Source organism: Ceratosolen solmsi, unplaced genomic scaffold, assembly GCF_000503995.2.
Source record: "Ceratosolen solmsi marchali unplaced genomic scaffold, CerSol_1.0 scaffold9, whole genome shotgun sequence".
In the NCBI taxonomy this organism is placed as follows: Eukaryota; Metazoa; Arthropoda; class Insecta; order Hymenoptera; family Agaonidae; genus Ceratosolen; species Ceratosolen solmsi.
In genome coordinates, this window is record NW_011948452.1 from 306,100 (window position 1) to 320,325 (window position 14,226).

The 14,226-nt window shown below is 28.8% G+C and overlaps 1 protein-coding gene and 1 long non-coding RNA gene across 2 annotated transcripts; both read right to left on the reverse strand.

Moving 5' to 3' along the window:
* Positions 1-51: 51 nt before the first annotated feature.
* On the reverse strand, positions 52-6,478 carry LOC105366642 (protein lingerer). Its single transcript, XM_011505148.1, has 6 exons — positions 6,194-6,478; positions 5,768-5,903; positions 5,330-5,449; positions 5,109-5,212; positions 3,731-4,198; positions 52-1,850 (listed from the first exon to the last, which is right to left on the reverse strand). Exons 1-6 carry the CDS (start codon positions 6,404-6,406, stop codon positions 150-152), a joined length of 2,742 nt encoding a protein of 913 aa, XP_011503450.1. The 5' UTR covers positions 6,407-6,478; the 3' UTR covers positions 52-149.
* Positions 6,479-6,699: 221 nt separating this feature from the next.
* On the reverse strand, positions 6,700-9,539 carry LOC105366643 (uncharacterized). Its single transcript, XR_913016.1, has 3 exons — positions 9,201-9,539; positions 7,347-8,227; positions 6,700-6,877 (listed from the first exon to the last, which is right to left on the reverse strand). It is a non-coding gene; the product is annotated as an uncharacterized LOC105366643 (long non-coding RNA).
* Between the last annotated feature and the right edge of the window lie 4,687 nt (positions 9,540-14,226).

Genomic DNA, 14,226 nt, shown 5'->3' on the forward strand with positions numbered 1-14,226 from the left:
ATGTACGTGTCCATGTGCATGTCCACATATATATATATATAACACACGAAACAAGTTTAATTAGCGCTTTTTTAGCCAGCAATCGACAAGTGTAAGACACGAGAAATCTCATCAAGGCAGTAAAGGAGCATTGACGAATGAATCACATCTTAAAGATTGAGCGTTTGAATGTGGCGACAAGCATCGCTGAGATGCTGATCTGATTCTTCAGATGCCTCTTGAGGCGTACCTGGAGGCGTAATCGGTAGCCTACCGACGGGAGGTGCGTCCCCGGCACCACCAAGACTGCCCTCGTCTACGGGCATTTTACCAGTACCTGGCTGGACAACACCGTTTATCTTGTATTTAGTTGGACCGTTGTTTGATTGGCGCAGAACACTTGTAGTCTTGCCGCCGCGAATGGACACAGACGAAGTTGTAGGATATCTGCCACTGCCACTGCCACTGCCACTACCACTGCTACTGCCGCCGCCGCCATTACTGTTACCATTGCCGTTACGCAACTGCTGTTGTTGTTGATGATGAGAGATGTTGGAGGATGAAGAGTTGCCATAGCGTTGGCCACCACTACCACTGCTGCCACCGCTACTCGAACCAAAGAACTGGACCTGCTTTGGGTTAGGAGAAGGTGAGAGATTTGGAAGAGGACGAATCACAGGAGAATATGAGACAGGGGGTGGGCTCTGGCTATCACTTGGCAAGATAATTTTCACTTCTGGCTCACTCGATACACTAATGTTACTATTGTTACTATTGTTACTTATTGTTGCGGTTGCGACAACCGTCGTCGTCGCTGCCGTCATAGAAATTGCATTTGCTATTGTCGACGCCGTTACTGTTGTCGAAGTCGAGTTTGCGATTACCTCAACAGACTCCGCAGTCGTTGACGATCCTATCGTCAGGTTTGAGCCTCGGTAGCTGTTTAGAATCACGCTCTTTCTACTCCCAGGTTGCCTTGCAACCTCTTCTAGACCCCTACGACCCATCTCAGCATATTCGTAGTCTGTTGTCAGAGCCAAGCCTTTTTGCATTGGATGTATCGCATAAGTAGAGAACTGGCTTGGTTGAGCTCTATACAATAAACGCTGACCAGCACGCGAACCCACGATCCCATATTGATAAGGTTTCTGTTGAAAGTAGTAAGCAGCTGAGGCAAGTTGAAGCTGGGGTTGCATGAGTCGGCGCCCGTAGTTTTGATGCGAAAGACGTGCTGGTGGCGTCGGCACTCGAGGATACTTATGATTGGCCATAGAAGATGACATATGACTCGCGGATTGAATTCCCGGGACCCCGTATTGCTTAGGACAGCTCGACGATCGATGGAGGAATGTTGTGCCGGTCACAAGTCCGGGTTTAGTATAATCGCGGAGCTTACAACTGCTGACGCTGAGATCATAAGATTGCTGGCCTGGGGTGGGCAATAGACTACCACCTGAACCGGCCGAGAGATATTGAGTACTCTGAGGGGAATAAAGGGACGCCGGGTAGAAAGACACGGCTCGGTGGTGCTCTTCAGTGATGGTGTTTCCATCACCGGTTTGATGATGGTTTGTCTGCTGCTGTTGTAGATTGGGCTGTTGACTCAGTTGTTGCTGCTGTTTTTGTTGTGGCTGTTGTTGTTGTTGCTGCTGCAGGCTGGAGTGCACGACTATGGGATGGAAGTTGGTGTAGCGATGGGATAGGGAATATTTAATGGGCATTGGGGAAAGCATGGATGGGGTGGGTGGGTCAGCGGTTTGGCAGGTGGATTGGGCGCCACCCACGCATCCACTTCCGCCGCCGCCACTATCCAATGTGGCAGTGCCACCATGATGGAGCTGCTCCGAGAGGCTCGACGTCGATCTAGTATCCTACGATTTCATGTTAGACATTTTAATGTGAACCTGGGCTTCTGGGCAATTATTTGATTATTGGACCAAACAAATAAGACCTTATTGGATAAATAAGATATACCTATCAAATTTTATAGAATAAATTAATCAAATCCACTTGTTATTGTTCATTGGTACGCAAATGCAATACGCCCTATTTAAAATTATTTATATTCTTTTAAGATAGTATATATATCAATATATACATATAACAGTATATTTGGTGAATCGATACAATAAACTCGACGGATTTTTTAATAAACTTTCAATATTAATATTTTACTTTTAATATATTTTTTAATGTTTTCTATAATTTTTAAAAATTTTACTTTACTTTCAATAAAAAGTAATTCGTATAAGCCTTGTTCATCTCACTTTTACGTTAAACTATTATTTGCATATAAAAAATACTGGAATTTAATTAAAAAAGAATACATTCTAAATAATGGTATAAAGTTAATTATCTTCAATTTCGGTATAAGTCCCTCAAGAAAATAAAATTGACTTTCATATTTAAAACTAAAATAAATCGTTTAATCTTATTAAACGCATTTATATTTTTCTAGATCTAATGATTAAGAAAACATTTATTTCAAATTAATTCAAATCAAGAAAAAATGATTTATTTCAATTATTTACATTTCATCAATAAAAACATTATAGTATTTTTTTTTAATTATGTATAAAAAAGAATTTCCAAGTATATAGAATTTTGTTTCTTTTGTTTTTTTTTTGAAAATAATTGAACAAATTATATTATTATTTACGAAAACTAGTTGAAAAATCAAAGCAAATTCAGATATTATATTACTATATTTTAATATTATATTATCAAACGAAATAAAAATTGTTGAGGTTTTTTATCTTTTATAAAAAATATAATTTGATAAGCACAATAATAAGAAACAGATTACGAAAGTCTATATTAAAATCCATATAGTACCTGATTTCGTAGATACCTTATGAAAGCTATACCAAAAAATATTAAGTTTAAAATATTCAGATCATATTAATGGAATATAAAAAAAACTATAATACGACTAAAATTAATTTTAAATAAAAACATGTGACAATCTCATAGGCTTTAATACAAGTTATCAATAAAGTAAAAGATCTGTAGAAACTTAAGTCAAAGGTTTTCCAGCATTATTTGAAACGTCCATTTCAAATATGATTTAAGCTATATTATCATTTATTAATTTTATATGATATATACTCAAGTGGTATAATCATTAATTTCAATAATTGAAAATCAATAATTGAAAAATAAAGAAAAATTACTTTTAATGTTAATTGTATATATTATATTAAAAAATATTTGTATAGTTTTTATATCGATTATTTATATTTAATAATTAATAATATTTGTCATAACATTAAATTTATCCTATCCTTATAAAATAGTGTTTACAAAGTGTAATGTCTTTTTTTTTAAATAATTTTTTTTTAATCTTGGAAGTACTTGTAAAATTTTTATAAATATTTTAACTATTTTTAAAGGAATAATAATAATGAAAATAATATAATATTATAACTGACATCTATCTTGTATTGAATTAGATATAATGAAAATACAACTTCTCAATTGTTAATAAATATTTTACTTATCCTAAGTAGACAAGACATTTAAATAGTTCATAATTGAATTTATCCATAGAAATTAAAAGATAATTTAATGATATTATCTTTCTTCTATTTTAACTAATTTTACTTTTTCAATCTAAATCAACTTTGTACCAATTTCCAAATCAAAGATGCTATAATGCCTTCTTTTTGTCATTTCTCGTGTTAAAAAGAAAGATGTAGGTACAAGTTTTCCGTAATGATAGCAAAAACTGAAATTAAATATATAAAAGTACCTCCTGAAGATTAAACTGTGATTCGTTGACTGATGTTTGACCAGTTAATTCTGGAGAGTAGATGAGTAGTTGCTGATCAGCTGTGACAGCGAGTGGTCCACCATTATGGGATGATGCTTGAGCCGTATGTGGAGATGGTGAATACGTATAGTAAAGGTGTTCCATTTGGGTGTGTGGTGGTAGCCGAGGCAGGCTGTGGGGACCGGCAGATAGGGCACTTGGATGATGATGCGAAGCTGTTGCAGTCGCAGGTCCATAAAAGTGTGTCTGAAACTGTGGTGGAGACGGACCCAAAGACGATGTTGTCGAAGCAGTACTCGTCGCACCTACCCCTGTTACTGTAGCTGTACTACTGTTGTTTGTTCCTGAGCTATTACCACTACCACTTGTCGATGTTTGAGTGCCACTTGTTGCATACAAAAATTGCGGCCCACCAGTAGCAGTTGTTGCTGAGAAATAAGGCTCATACTAAACAGAAATAGAGTAGGAGATCATTCACTGTTCTTGAATATATCAAAGTTCTAATATCAAACGTTAAACAATATGAATATTATTATGTTGCTTGATTTTTCTTTAATAAGTAACTGCACGTGCACTTTTATATTCTTATGTATATGTATAGACATACGCAACCAACCATACACGTCCATTAAAAAAAAAATTTATTTTTACTGCAGTTTTTTTTACCAATTTAATGAAAAAACAAATTTTAATTATACAAAATTAATATTAACAATTTAAATGTTTATGCAATTTTCGCAGAAAATATATAGGCAAACGAATTCTATGATCAATAGTTATATATAATAACAATATGAAGTAAAATACTTATATTTACTATGGCAAGTAAATTCAATCAGACAAATCATTAAAAATCTGCATTAATTACTTATAAGCTATTACAAACATAATATACTAATAAAATAAATATAAAAAACTTAAATCCTCAAAATATAAAATTTAAACTAACATTGAAAGGGATACATGCGACATTATATCATGCTATAAGTGCAATTAAACAAAAAAAATATATATTTTGAAAAGTATTTTCGTGCATGCTTGACACGTTTAGCAGTAACCATGTACCTTTAAACCTCAATACTGTATAGCGTCGAGAAGAACATAAGTAGGCATTTGCTGAGGATTGGGTAGAAACGTCGGTGGTATTGCTTCCCCCATTAGACTGTTTGTCTGTCGAACCGCAACCGTAACGATAACTCATTTAATTCATAAATTCAATGAAGCGCATCCTTTTTTAAATTAAAAACCCAACACATCATGTTCACATTTCTCATTTTTATTTTTCAATACTACACACCTCATCACTCATAGGCTCAAAAGAGTTACAAAAACACTCACAAAAATAAGATAGACTTACCGGTATTGCAGAATACTGATATTGTTGTGGCATATAAAGAGATGGTGCTGGTACTGGGTACATCACAGGCGCAAAAGTTTGATGACTAGTGGTGGCTTGAGGTCCTGAGAAATTAGGAAATTTAAAAAAAATTTGAATGAAATTAATATAAAAATTAAATGCTTGAGTATATACCCTTAAACACATTTGTAAACAAGATAAGTAATAAGTAATTTATATACCAAACACTCCTGCGGCTTGGTACAATGTAGCTGGATCAGTTGATGTAGCTATAGCAGCACTTGGCCCTGGACCTCCTGTATTGTAGTAGGTAACACCACTTGCATAAGGAAGTCCCATTCCTAGAACAAAATGATTTTATAAATTATCTTTGCAAATATTTTTTAGAATTTTTGAATCTCAATTATGGTACTAAATAGTTAAAGAATAAATAACTAAATGCAAATTATTTATATAAATGTTTTCCAACATTTCTGCTACTGATTATGTTTATAAGAAACTACAAGACAATTCTATGCATGACAAATTATATATATATATATATATATATATATATAATTTAACTCATAACTATTGATATTACTATGAAAAAAACTTAGAATTTTATAATCATTCAAACTTATAATTGATAATAATAATAAAGTTATATCTAAACTGACCATTTGTATAATAGTAAGTATTTGTAGGTACTGTAGGAGGAGACCCAGTTCCCCCATCAAATGAACGACCAAATGGCTGCTTCTTTATTGCAGGTGCTATATTTAGTTTTCTTTCTCTAAGTACGATACACTCGGACTGCAAAATCAAATTAATTTATAGTTTACATTAATAAATTTAATTAAACTAATGTATTAATTAATCCATATCAATATCTACTTATTTAATTAAATTAATATACAGTAATAATTGGCAAGTGTGAAATTATTAAGTAATAAACAAAAACTTATATACAAATATATTAATTATTAATTTGAAATGGTAGTTTAATTTGATTACTGTGCACATAATTGTAATTTCTAAAATTAAATAAATTTATTAAAATGATATATTTTTTATTTAAAAACGTACATAATACTAACACTAACCTCTTGTTGAAGACGCTTAGCTTCTTCTTCAGTTTCAAATGTAACAAAACCATAACCTTTTGAAACACCCCCTCGGTCAGCAATTATTTTTGTAGCTTTAACGTTCCCATATGCAGAAAAAAGCTGAGCCAGCTCTGCTTCACTTGTACTTGCAGATATTCCACCAACAAAAATCCGATTCGGCACTAAGGTACCAAATTTTGGTGCTGCCATCACAGTAAGACTTGATACTGATATAGGACTTGAGGCTGGACTAGAACCTTCTGTACCTCCTACAGATGAAACCTATAGTAATTTATAAATTAACTTTTTATTATGAAATTAAATATATTATTTAATTATTGTATTATTATATCAAATACTCTTTTAAACTAATAATTAAAAAAAATTTTAATTATAAATGTAACATGGATTACCTAAGAAAAAAAAAATTTATTTTCAAAATAAAGTTAGTCAATATATTTAATTAAGTCACAAGAAATAGAGAAATTTAAAACAAACCTAATAGAACAAACTATTTTAATATCAAATAGTTACAAGCTTTTGTCTATATCATTTTAACTGTCAGTTAAGTAATAACCAAATCCATAAAAAAACAGTTGAGTGAAAATTAACTGTATATATATATGTTCTTTTAACATGTCACCACTTCAAGTCAAACTAAGCACTTGCAAGCATTTTAAACTGAAAAATAAAAATAAAATATTATATACATATGAAAAAAATTTATATAATGAGAAAGAAGAAATTATATTAAAAATAATGAGACTTGTAACTCAAACAAAATCATTTTTAAATTATATAGCAATTATTTTAGTCAAGTACCAAACTGAATAGCAACTGCAAATCATCATAATGCTAGTTAAAATAAATTCACTCCTACAAAAATAAAATCTGTTATCACATTAAAAGTACCTAATAAACAATAAGCACATAAAACTATGAGTAAGAAGTCAATAAAATAAAGAGATACCTATTATCAATGAAAGGAAAAAAATAAAAAGGAAAACAAAACACGATACATATAAGAATTCGTCAATAGCTAGGATGAGGTCGGCAAGAAAGACAGAGAACAAAAATTAGAGTGCTCGTATTCGACTGTTCCAACGTCGATATAGTACGGAGAAAAAATATAAGGCCTTTCCAGACTTACCATCTTCGTCTGGGATGTTAGTGCAGGTGAATCCATCGACTACAATCTGGATATACGGGATCTCTTAAAAGCTCTCGTCTACTCTCCCTCTTCGGTTGTTCTTGTTCATATGCACAAAAATGCGCTCCCTCTTTTTCTTTCTTTTTTTCCCTCTATCTTTCTTATACTCTCCCACTTGCTTCGTAGTAGTCAGAGGTCCACCGTCCCTTGTCCTCGTTACTGTACAAACGTCGTTACTTGGTTGGTGGACCAGGGACTAGTAAAGACCGATCTGGAGGACTTGTTAAGTAACTCCAGCAACAGAATTTTCTGTTTTTACTCTCGCAAATTTGTTCTGTACAACGAGAGTGTACGCTACTTATGCTAGTTTCACACACACTCGTATACAGACATCATTTTTAAGCACGATGTCTCTTCGTCGCGAGCTTTTCAGCACAGTATACAACAAATTGCAATATCAGTTTAACTAATCTCTTGCAGTCTAGCGCGTTCACAAATGCAAAACAAGTAATAGATCTTTGAGTACATGTGCCTTTGTTTGCACGTGCGTATGTAACTTAAAGAAAATTAACTTTTGCAAAATGGATGACGAGAGAATACACATGCGAGCACTTATGCGCATGCGCGCATCTGACGAACGAAAAGCGTATTTATTATTTATCTCAGCCATTTTCTTATTTCATTTTTTCTCTTTACATATTTGCAATTCATTATAAGATTTCTCTCCTTATCTTCTATTTGATAGCCCCATCAACATTCTTCTATTTTGCATTAATTTTTTTTAAATACACTATGTAATAATATTTAAAGTACAATTACGCAGTTTATCCTCTTCAACCACATTTTTCTATCAATTTCAATTTTAAGCATGAAATTTGCTGCTGCGTTAAAGAAGTTATTAATTTTTATAATTTTATAAATTTTTGCCATTAACATGGATCTATAGGATCTATTTCAAATATATTTGGTACATAATAAATATTGGAAAAAATTAGTGCCAAAAAATATTCTTTAACAATTCTATGTATAAAAATATTACAAATTAATTATTAACTGCCTTCCGTAGTCAAATATAAAATACTCTTCTATTTTAAGAATAAATATAAAAATTATAAATCTCACTAAAATCTATCGTCCATTTGCTAAATTATAAGTTTTCATTATCAATATTCTTTCACTTCTGTATTAGTTTACAAATATTGAAGAATAAATAAATATATTAATATTTTTAATATTTTAAATAGACATTAAATAAAAAAAAAATTAGTTTGAGTAACAAAGTTTATACTTTTTTTTTAAATATATAATATCGTAAACATTTAATTATCTGCATAAGCGGAAGAAATTGGAAGGGATAATGTTTATTTAATAGTCAAGTAAGTTAACAAAAGATTTTATTTTCGACAAATTTATAAAAATTTATATAAAAATATAGAACTTATATATATATCCTTTCATCAAAATATTAAATTTAACACTGAAGTATTAAAGGGATATTAATTTAAGACTTCGTATCTTAATACGTAAAAAATAACAATTTGAAAATGATACAAGATAATACATAAATGAAAAAAATTAAAAATAAGAAAGTTTTTAATTGTTAATTTATTTTTATCAATATAAATTAAATAATACAACTAATTATAAGAAATTAGATTAAATTAAATTTATTATAGTCTTATGAAAGTCTACATTTCTGTTTTTGAATGAAAAAAGTATGCTTTTGAAATAGTGATGTATCCGGCGAGACGAGTGGAAAGAAGTAATATTTCGCAAAGTAAAAATAATTTACTTCATAATAACGTGGCGTAATTTTATAAATAACTTGTCACTTGTATTTAAGAAACTTCTCACCTTTATATGGCCACAAGTAACCGTATCTCACGGCGTCGGAGTAATCTCTTTCAAAATTTGCTGCTTGAACAAGTCAGTAAGACAAGGGTGCGAAGACAATGGTTAAATATCAGGCGCATTAATGTGATCACCTCTGTATACATAAGCACATGAAACAAGAACGAATGATAAAGCACTTAACTCATAATAAACTTGTTTAGCTAACGACAATGATAACGATGGCTTTAGCGTACATGATCAATAATTTGTTGATCTGACAAACTGTGGACTCTAAACTTCTGTACATAAAAAATGTAACACAATTAGGAAAATTGTTTAAAGATCGACAATTTGTGGGGACTGACGTTGATTGAAATATGGTCGCTTACTCATTAAAAATCTGTTATAATTGTAGGACAGCAATTAACCATAAACTCTTCACTTGTGTGTTGTGTTTGATGAATTCAATTTCTGTCATACAGTCTCGTAATCATTCATTCATTCACTAACATATTCTTACAACAAATCTCGCATATTTTTATTTATATTAGAACTGCTGACATCCGCTAGCCTCTTCAAAAGCTCATATTTTATAATTAGTAGCTCAATTATTAATTACACTTATATGTCTCTTCCCCATTACTCACGAGGTAAAACAAATATGCAGACTTTTGCTGAAGTTTTACTTTTTCAGAAAATTTTTGTAAGCCAGGAGACAGGAACGATGTGGCTCTCGTTGATTTTAGTTCTCCTTTCTTGAAATGAAAAGCAGTTAAATGCTATGCTATGTCAAGTAATACTAACCATAAGAGATACTAAGCGACGTTAATCCTTCAATTCAAACATCTATGCGACCTTCGGATGTTTTGATTATGAGGGAAACAGAAGGCTGAACTCTAGCATTTAGTGAGAATTGAGTTAATGTCGAAGTTATATATAAATATTACTATTCCATGTAAATTAGAAATACACTGAATTGCAAGAGAGTCAAAACTCATATTCTAGAATATAAAATAAAAATATCAATATTAAATGATGCACTTAAATAATGCAACATATACATAAGAACAATAGAGTATAAATCGTTACATTCTTAATCAAGAATTTATTCATAATCTGATATTTTAAGCATAATGATTTCGATGATTAATCAATTAATTTATAAAAGAAATTAAAAATATTTTGTTTTATGGAAAATAAATTATATATATAAATATAAATATATATATATATATATAACCAGTATTATTTCAAAATAATTTATTTCTATTTTAATCAATAATTTATTTATATATATATAATATATATTGTACAATATATATATATATATATATATATATATATATATTGTATATTGTAAATCATATATATATTTTATTATATTTATTTATTATATATATATTTATTTTATTATATATATTTTATTTTTTATTGGTTTTGTTTACAATAAGAGATAATTCATTTTGCGGTCATACAACTTGTATTATATATGATTTCAATTTTATTTCAATTGAATATTACCATACTTAAGATAATTATATGTATAATCTGTTTTATTTAACAGTTTTATAAGAAAAAATTATTAATCATTTAAATAAAATAAAAATTTGTTTAAACAATTCACTTTATATACTTTAGTATCCTCTTTATACTAATTGATTATTAATAGCTGTAGTCATTATGTTTCTCATTATTGAACTTTTACTAATATTTTGAATATTGTGACTTCAATGTTTCAATTTAATTAAATATCTTACAGAGATTAATTTGTTTCTATGAACACAATTCAATTCATAGTATAGAAATTTGTAATATATAATACACTTTCAATTGATAGCAATAATCAATTTTTATATGTACTTTGGATAAACATTGTATTACGTGTAATACATACATATATGCATTTAATACACATCTACGTCACACAATTATGAACATTCAATATTGCTATTTTCCTTCATTTATCATTTAAATCTGATTACTGGTCATAAATAGATTGACATAAAATACAATTGTACTTCATGAGTTTCTACAATTTTTTTACTGAATCATTTATATGTTTTCAAAAAAATAATAGTATTTAATTATAATATTAAACACTTGCAATAAGTGAATTTCATGTTGCGTTTTTTTCAAAATGTTATATTTGAACCATCAATTTATATTTTTATTGAGGTTTTCTTCGTATATATATTATAAAGCTCCATTATATCTTATAAAGTTATCTATGATACAGGATAAATAGTTTACAAATTATCATTCAGCAAGAAATTAGTATAATTTCAAAAACATATTATTTGAACATGCATTGTTTATCTACAATAATCTTATAGATTCGTATGTCTTCTGAATTATTTATAATTCATTAATAAAAATATATATAACAATCTGTATTATTAAAATATTTTAGTATAAATAATAATAATAATACATAACATAATTTTTAATTAAAAAAATTAATAGAAATATAATTAAATGAAAAAATAAAAAAGCATAATTAGTTGTTTTATATATAGTATTTTCAAACAAAATTGAAATCACGAAACCGAAAATCGATTTACATTATTAAGTTACATAAATATTAGCTGATCTAGTAGAATTTTTCTATTACATATAATACATTACATTTCATATATCACAAATTATAAGACTAAAATAAAATGTACGGTAAAACGAATGTAAAAATTTGAAATGAAAAAATATAAAGATATTGGAATTTTTTATACATAAATAATAAGTGTTACATATTTCAACCACGGATAGAATTTTAAGCGAAATGTTACGTTCTGATACAAACAATTGAAAATTTTATTTATTGAAATAGATATAAATATAAATGTAAATTAAAAATGAATTACGTTAAATATTTTGAGTAAAATTGATTGCATTTATTCGATAAAAACTAAAATTAAATAGTACTGTTGTTGAAATAAGAATTTGACGTAAGATTAAGTAACATCTCGACTTTTTTATCTGTATAAGAGTATATACGTAATTTTCATAACTAACTATTTAAAATATTCAATATATTTTTTAATAAAATTCAAGTTATTTAATTACAAATTTTAATAAAGCATTTCATGCATTAAAAGACAAAATAATCAATTATAAATTAATATAGTTAGAAAATAATAATCTTTAACAGAGTTTAAATTTTGATAGTTTAGCAGATTAACAATTCAATGATATAGTAATGATATAAGATGTAATTTAAATTTTTCGAAACATACTTTCTCTTTTTGAATATATATGTAGGCGATGCATAATTTAATCTTAAATAATATTACTACAAAAGAACAAAGGACAGTGGTTCGGGAATAAAGATTTTAGTTGGCTAGATATATTTGGAAAATATTCTGGTTTTCTTATCAAATTGAATTACAAATTATTAATGTATAATAATATTTTAATACCCTCCATGTCAAATGATAGTCTAAAAGTTATAAGAACATCGACTGTGATAATTGCACCTTTAAACAAATTTTAATTTATACTTTAATATTCCTAAAAATATTATTTATATTCAAGTATATCTGTTGTTATATTAGAGGTAGATAAATAAATAATTTAAATCATTGTAATCTTCTTAAAATGTTTATTTTAAAATACAAAGTAATTCACTCTGCTTATAATTTTTTAAATACTGTATAGATTAAGTATCGACATTTTTGGAGGATTGAAAAACGGGATCATCTGGTGAATAAAACGGGATCTGTTTTTAATGTGGCCTGACAATTGTAAGAAATATTTACTGTTTGCGAATAAGTTACATCATAATTCAATCAATCAGTACAATCAATCATTGTCTTTTTCTCACTTTTATTTTTTCAATTATCTCAGATTAAATTTACACATTCTCTATCGAGATGATGACCATAATTAAAAAGACACAAGCACAGCGCTCATTTTCGTGGAAAATAAAACGTTGCGCACGTGATAAAGATTTAAAAGCTTATCTAGTGCTCAGTAACATACACTGTTATGCTTTTACAAATATCTTGATTTACATTCGAAGAATATTATATCTCTTTGTGCACGCGCGCGCGTGCACTTACAATTCAGGCGCGTGCGCGCGCAAAAAACATACACGTTCAACGTTTCTCTCTACAAACGTTTACTTTGGTCATTTTGTTGCAATTGTTTACAGTATATAATTAGCCAGTCACGTGTAGTTAAGAAACCGTATATATCGCCATATTTTTTTACTAATACAAAAGTATTCTCCAATCCAATTTATCATAACTTTTAAATTTTCATTGTTTGCTTCTAATTTTTTAAATGTACGGGTGTCCGTAATACAAATGCAGTATTAATACTCAAACATTGCTTAAATGAGTAATAAAATTTTATTAAAATTAAAAAGAATTCTATAAATTATTGGCGTAATAAAGGGAAGGTAGATAAATGTTTGTACGTATAATACCGTTCAAAGAGATAAAAATAGACAATAGCATGTCTTGTAGAGAAAAAATCAGCTTATACGAAGTCTACTCCTCAAACTAAGTATAAACGTATTAAAAAGACACTGGTGTTAATATATATTTATAACTACACATAGAAGTGCATGTATGTGTGCATGCATGTATTAATGTGTATCAAAAAAGTTAAGTACATACATGTTTATTTATCTTGCAGCGTATCAATGCATTCGTGTACACGTAAGAATAATTTTGGTTGTTGTGTGCGTGTGTCATGTACAAGTTAATCATATATCAAATTCGATTAAATTACACATCTTTGTTTCTTGTTCATTTTTAAATAATGATAAAAATAATAATTAAAAATAAGTCAATTCAGTAAAAAATATGGAATTGCCAATCAACGCATAATATACATTCAAATTTTTTTAAAAATCTTTAGTCTAGGCTTTCTTTCAATTAATTCGCGCGGGCATTTATGTGTATCAATTGCTGCGTGTTTTTGTATGTACATTAAACATGTTATACAACAATGACCACTTTATCATTCCATTTACCTTTTATGTTCTTTTCATTTCTTAAATAATACGATTGCAACATTGATAGAATGCAAATTAGTTATTATATAA

Excerpts from the sequence above, each read along its gene's own strand:
- LOC105366642 (XM_011505148.1), bottom strand. The coding sequence starts at position 6,406 with ATGGCAGCACCAAAATTTGGTACCTTAGTGCCGAATCGGATTTTTGTT. Across the intron at positions 5,904-6,193 it reads CTAAGCGTCTTCAACAAGAG|TCCGAGTGTATCGTACTTAG; the intron begins GTTAGTGTTAGT and ends TTGATTTTGCAG. Across the intron at positions 4,199-5,108 it reads ATCAGTATTCTGCAATACCG|TATGAGCCTTATTTCTCAGC; the intron begins GTAAGTCTATCT and ends ATTTCTGTTTAG.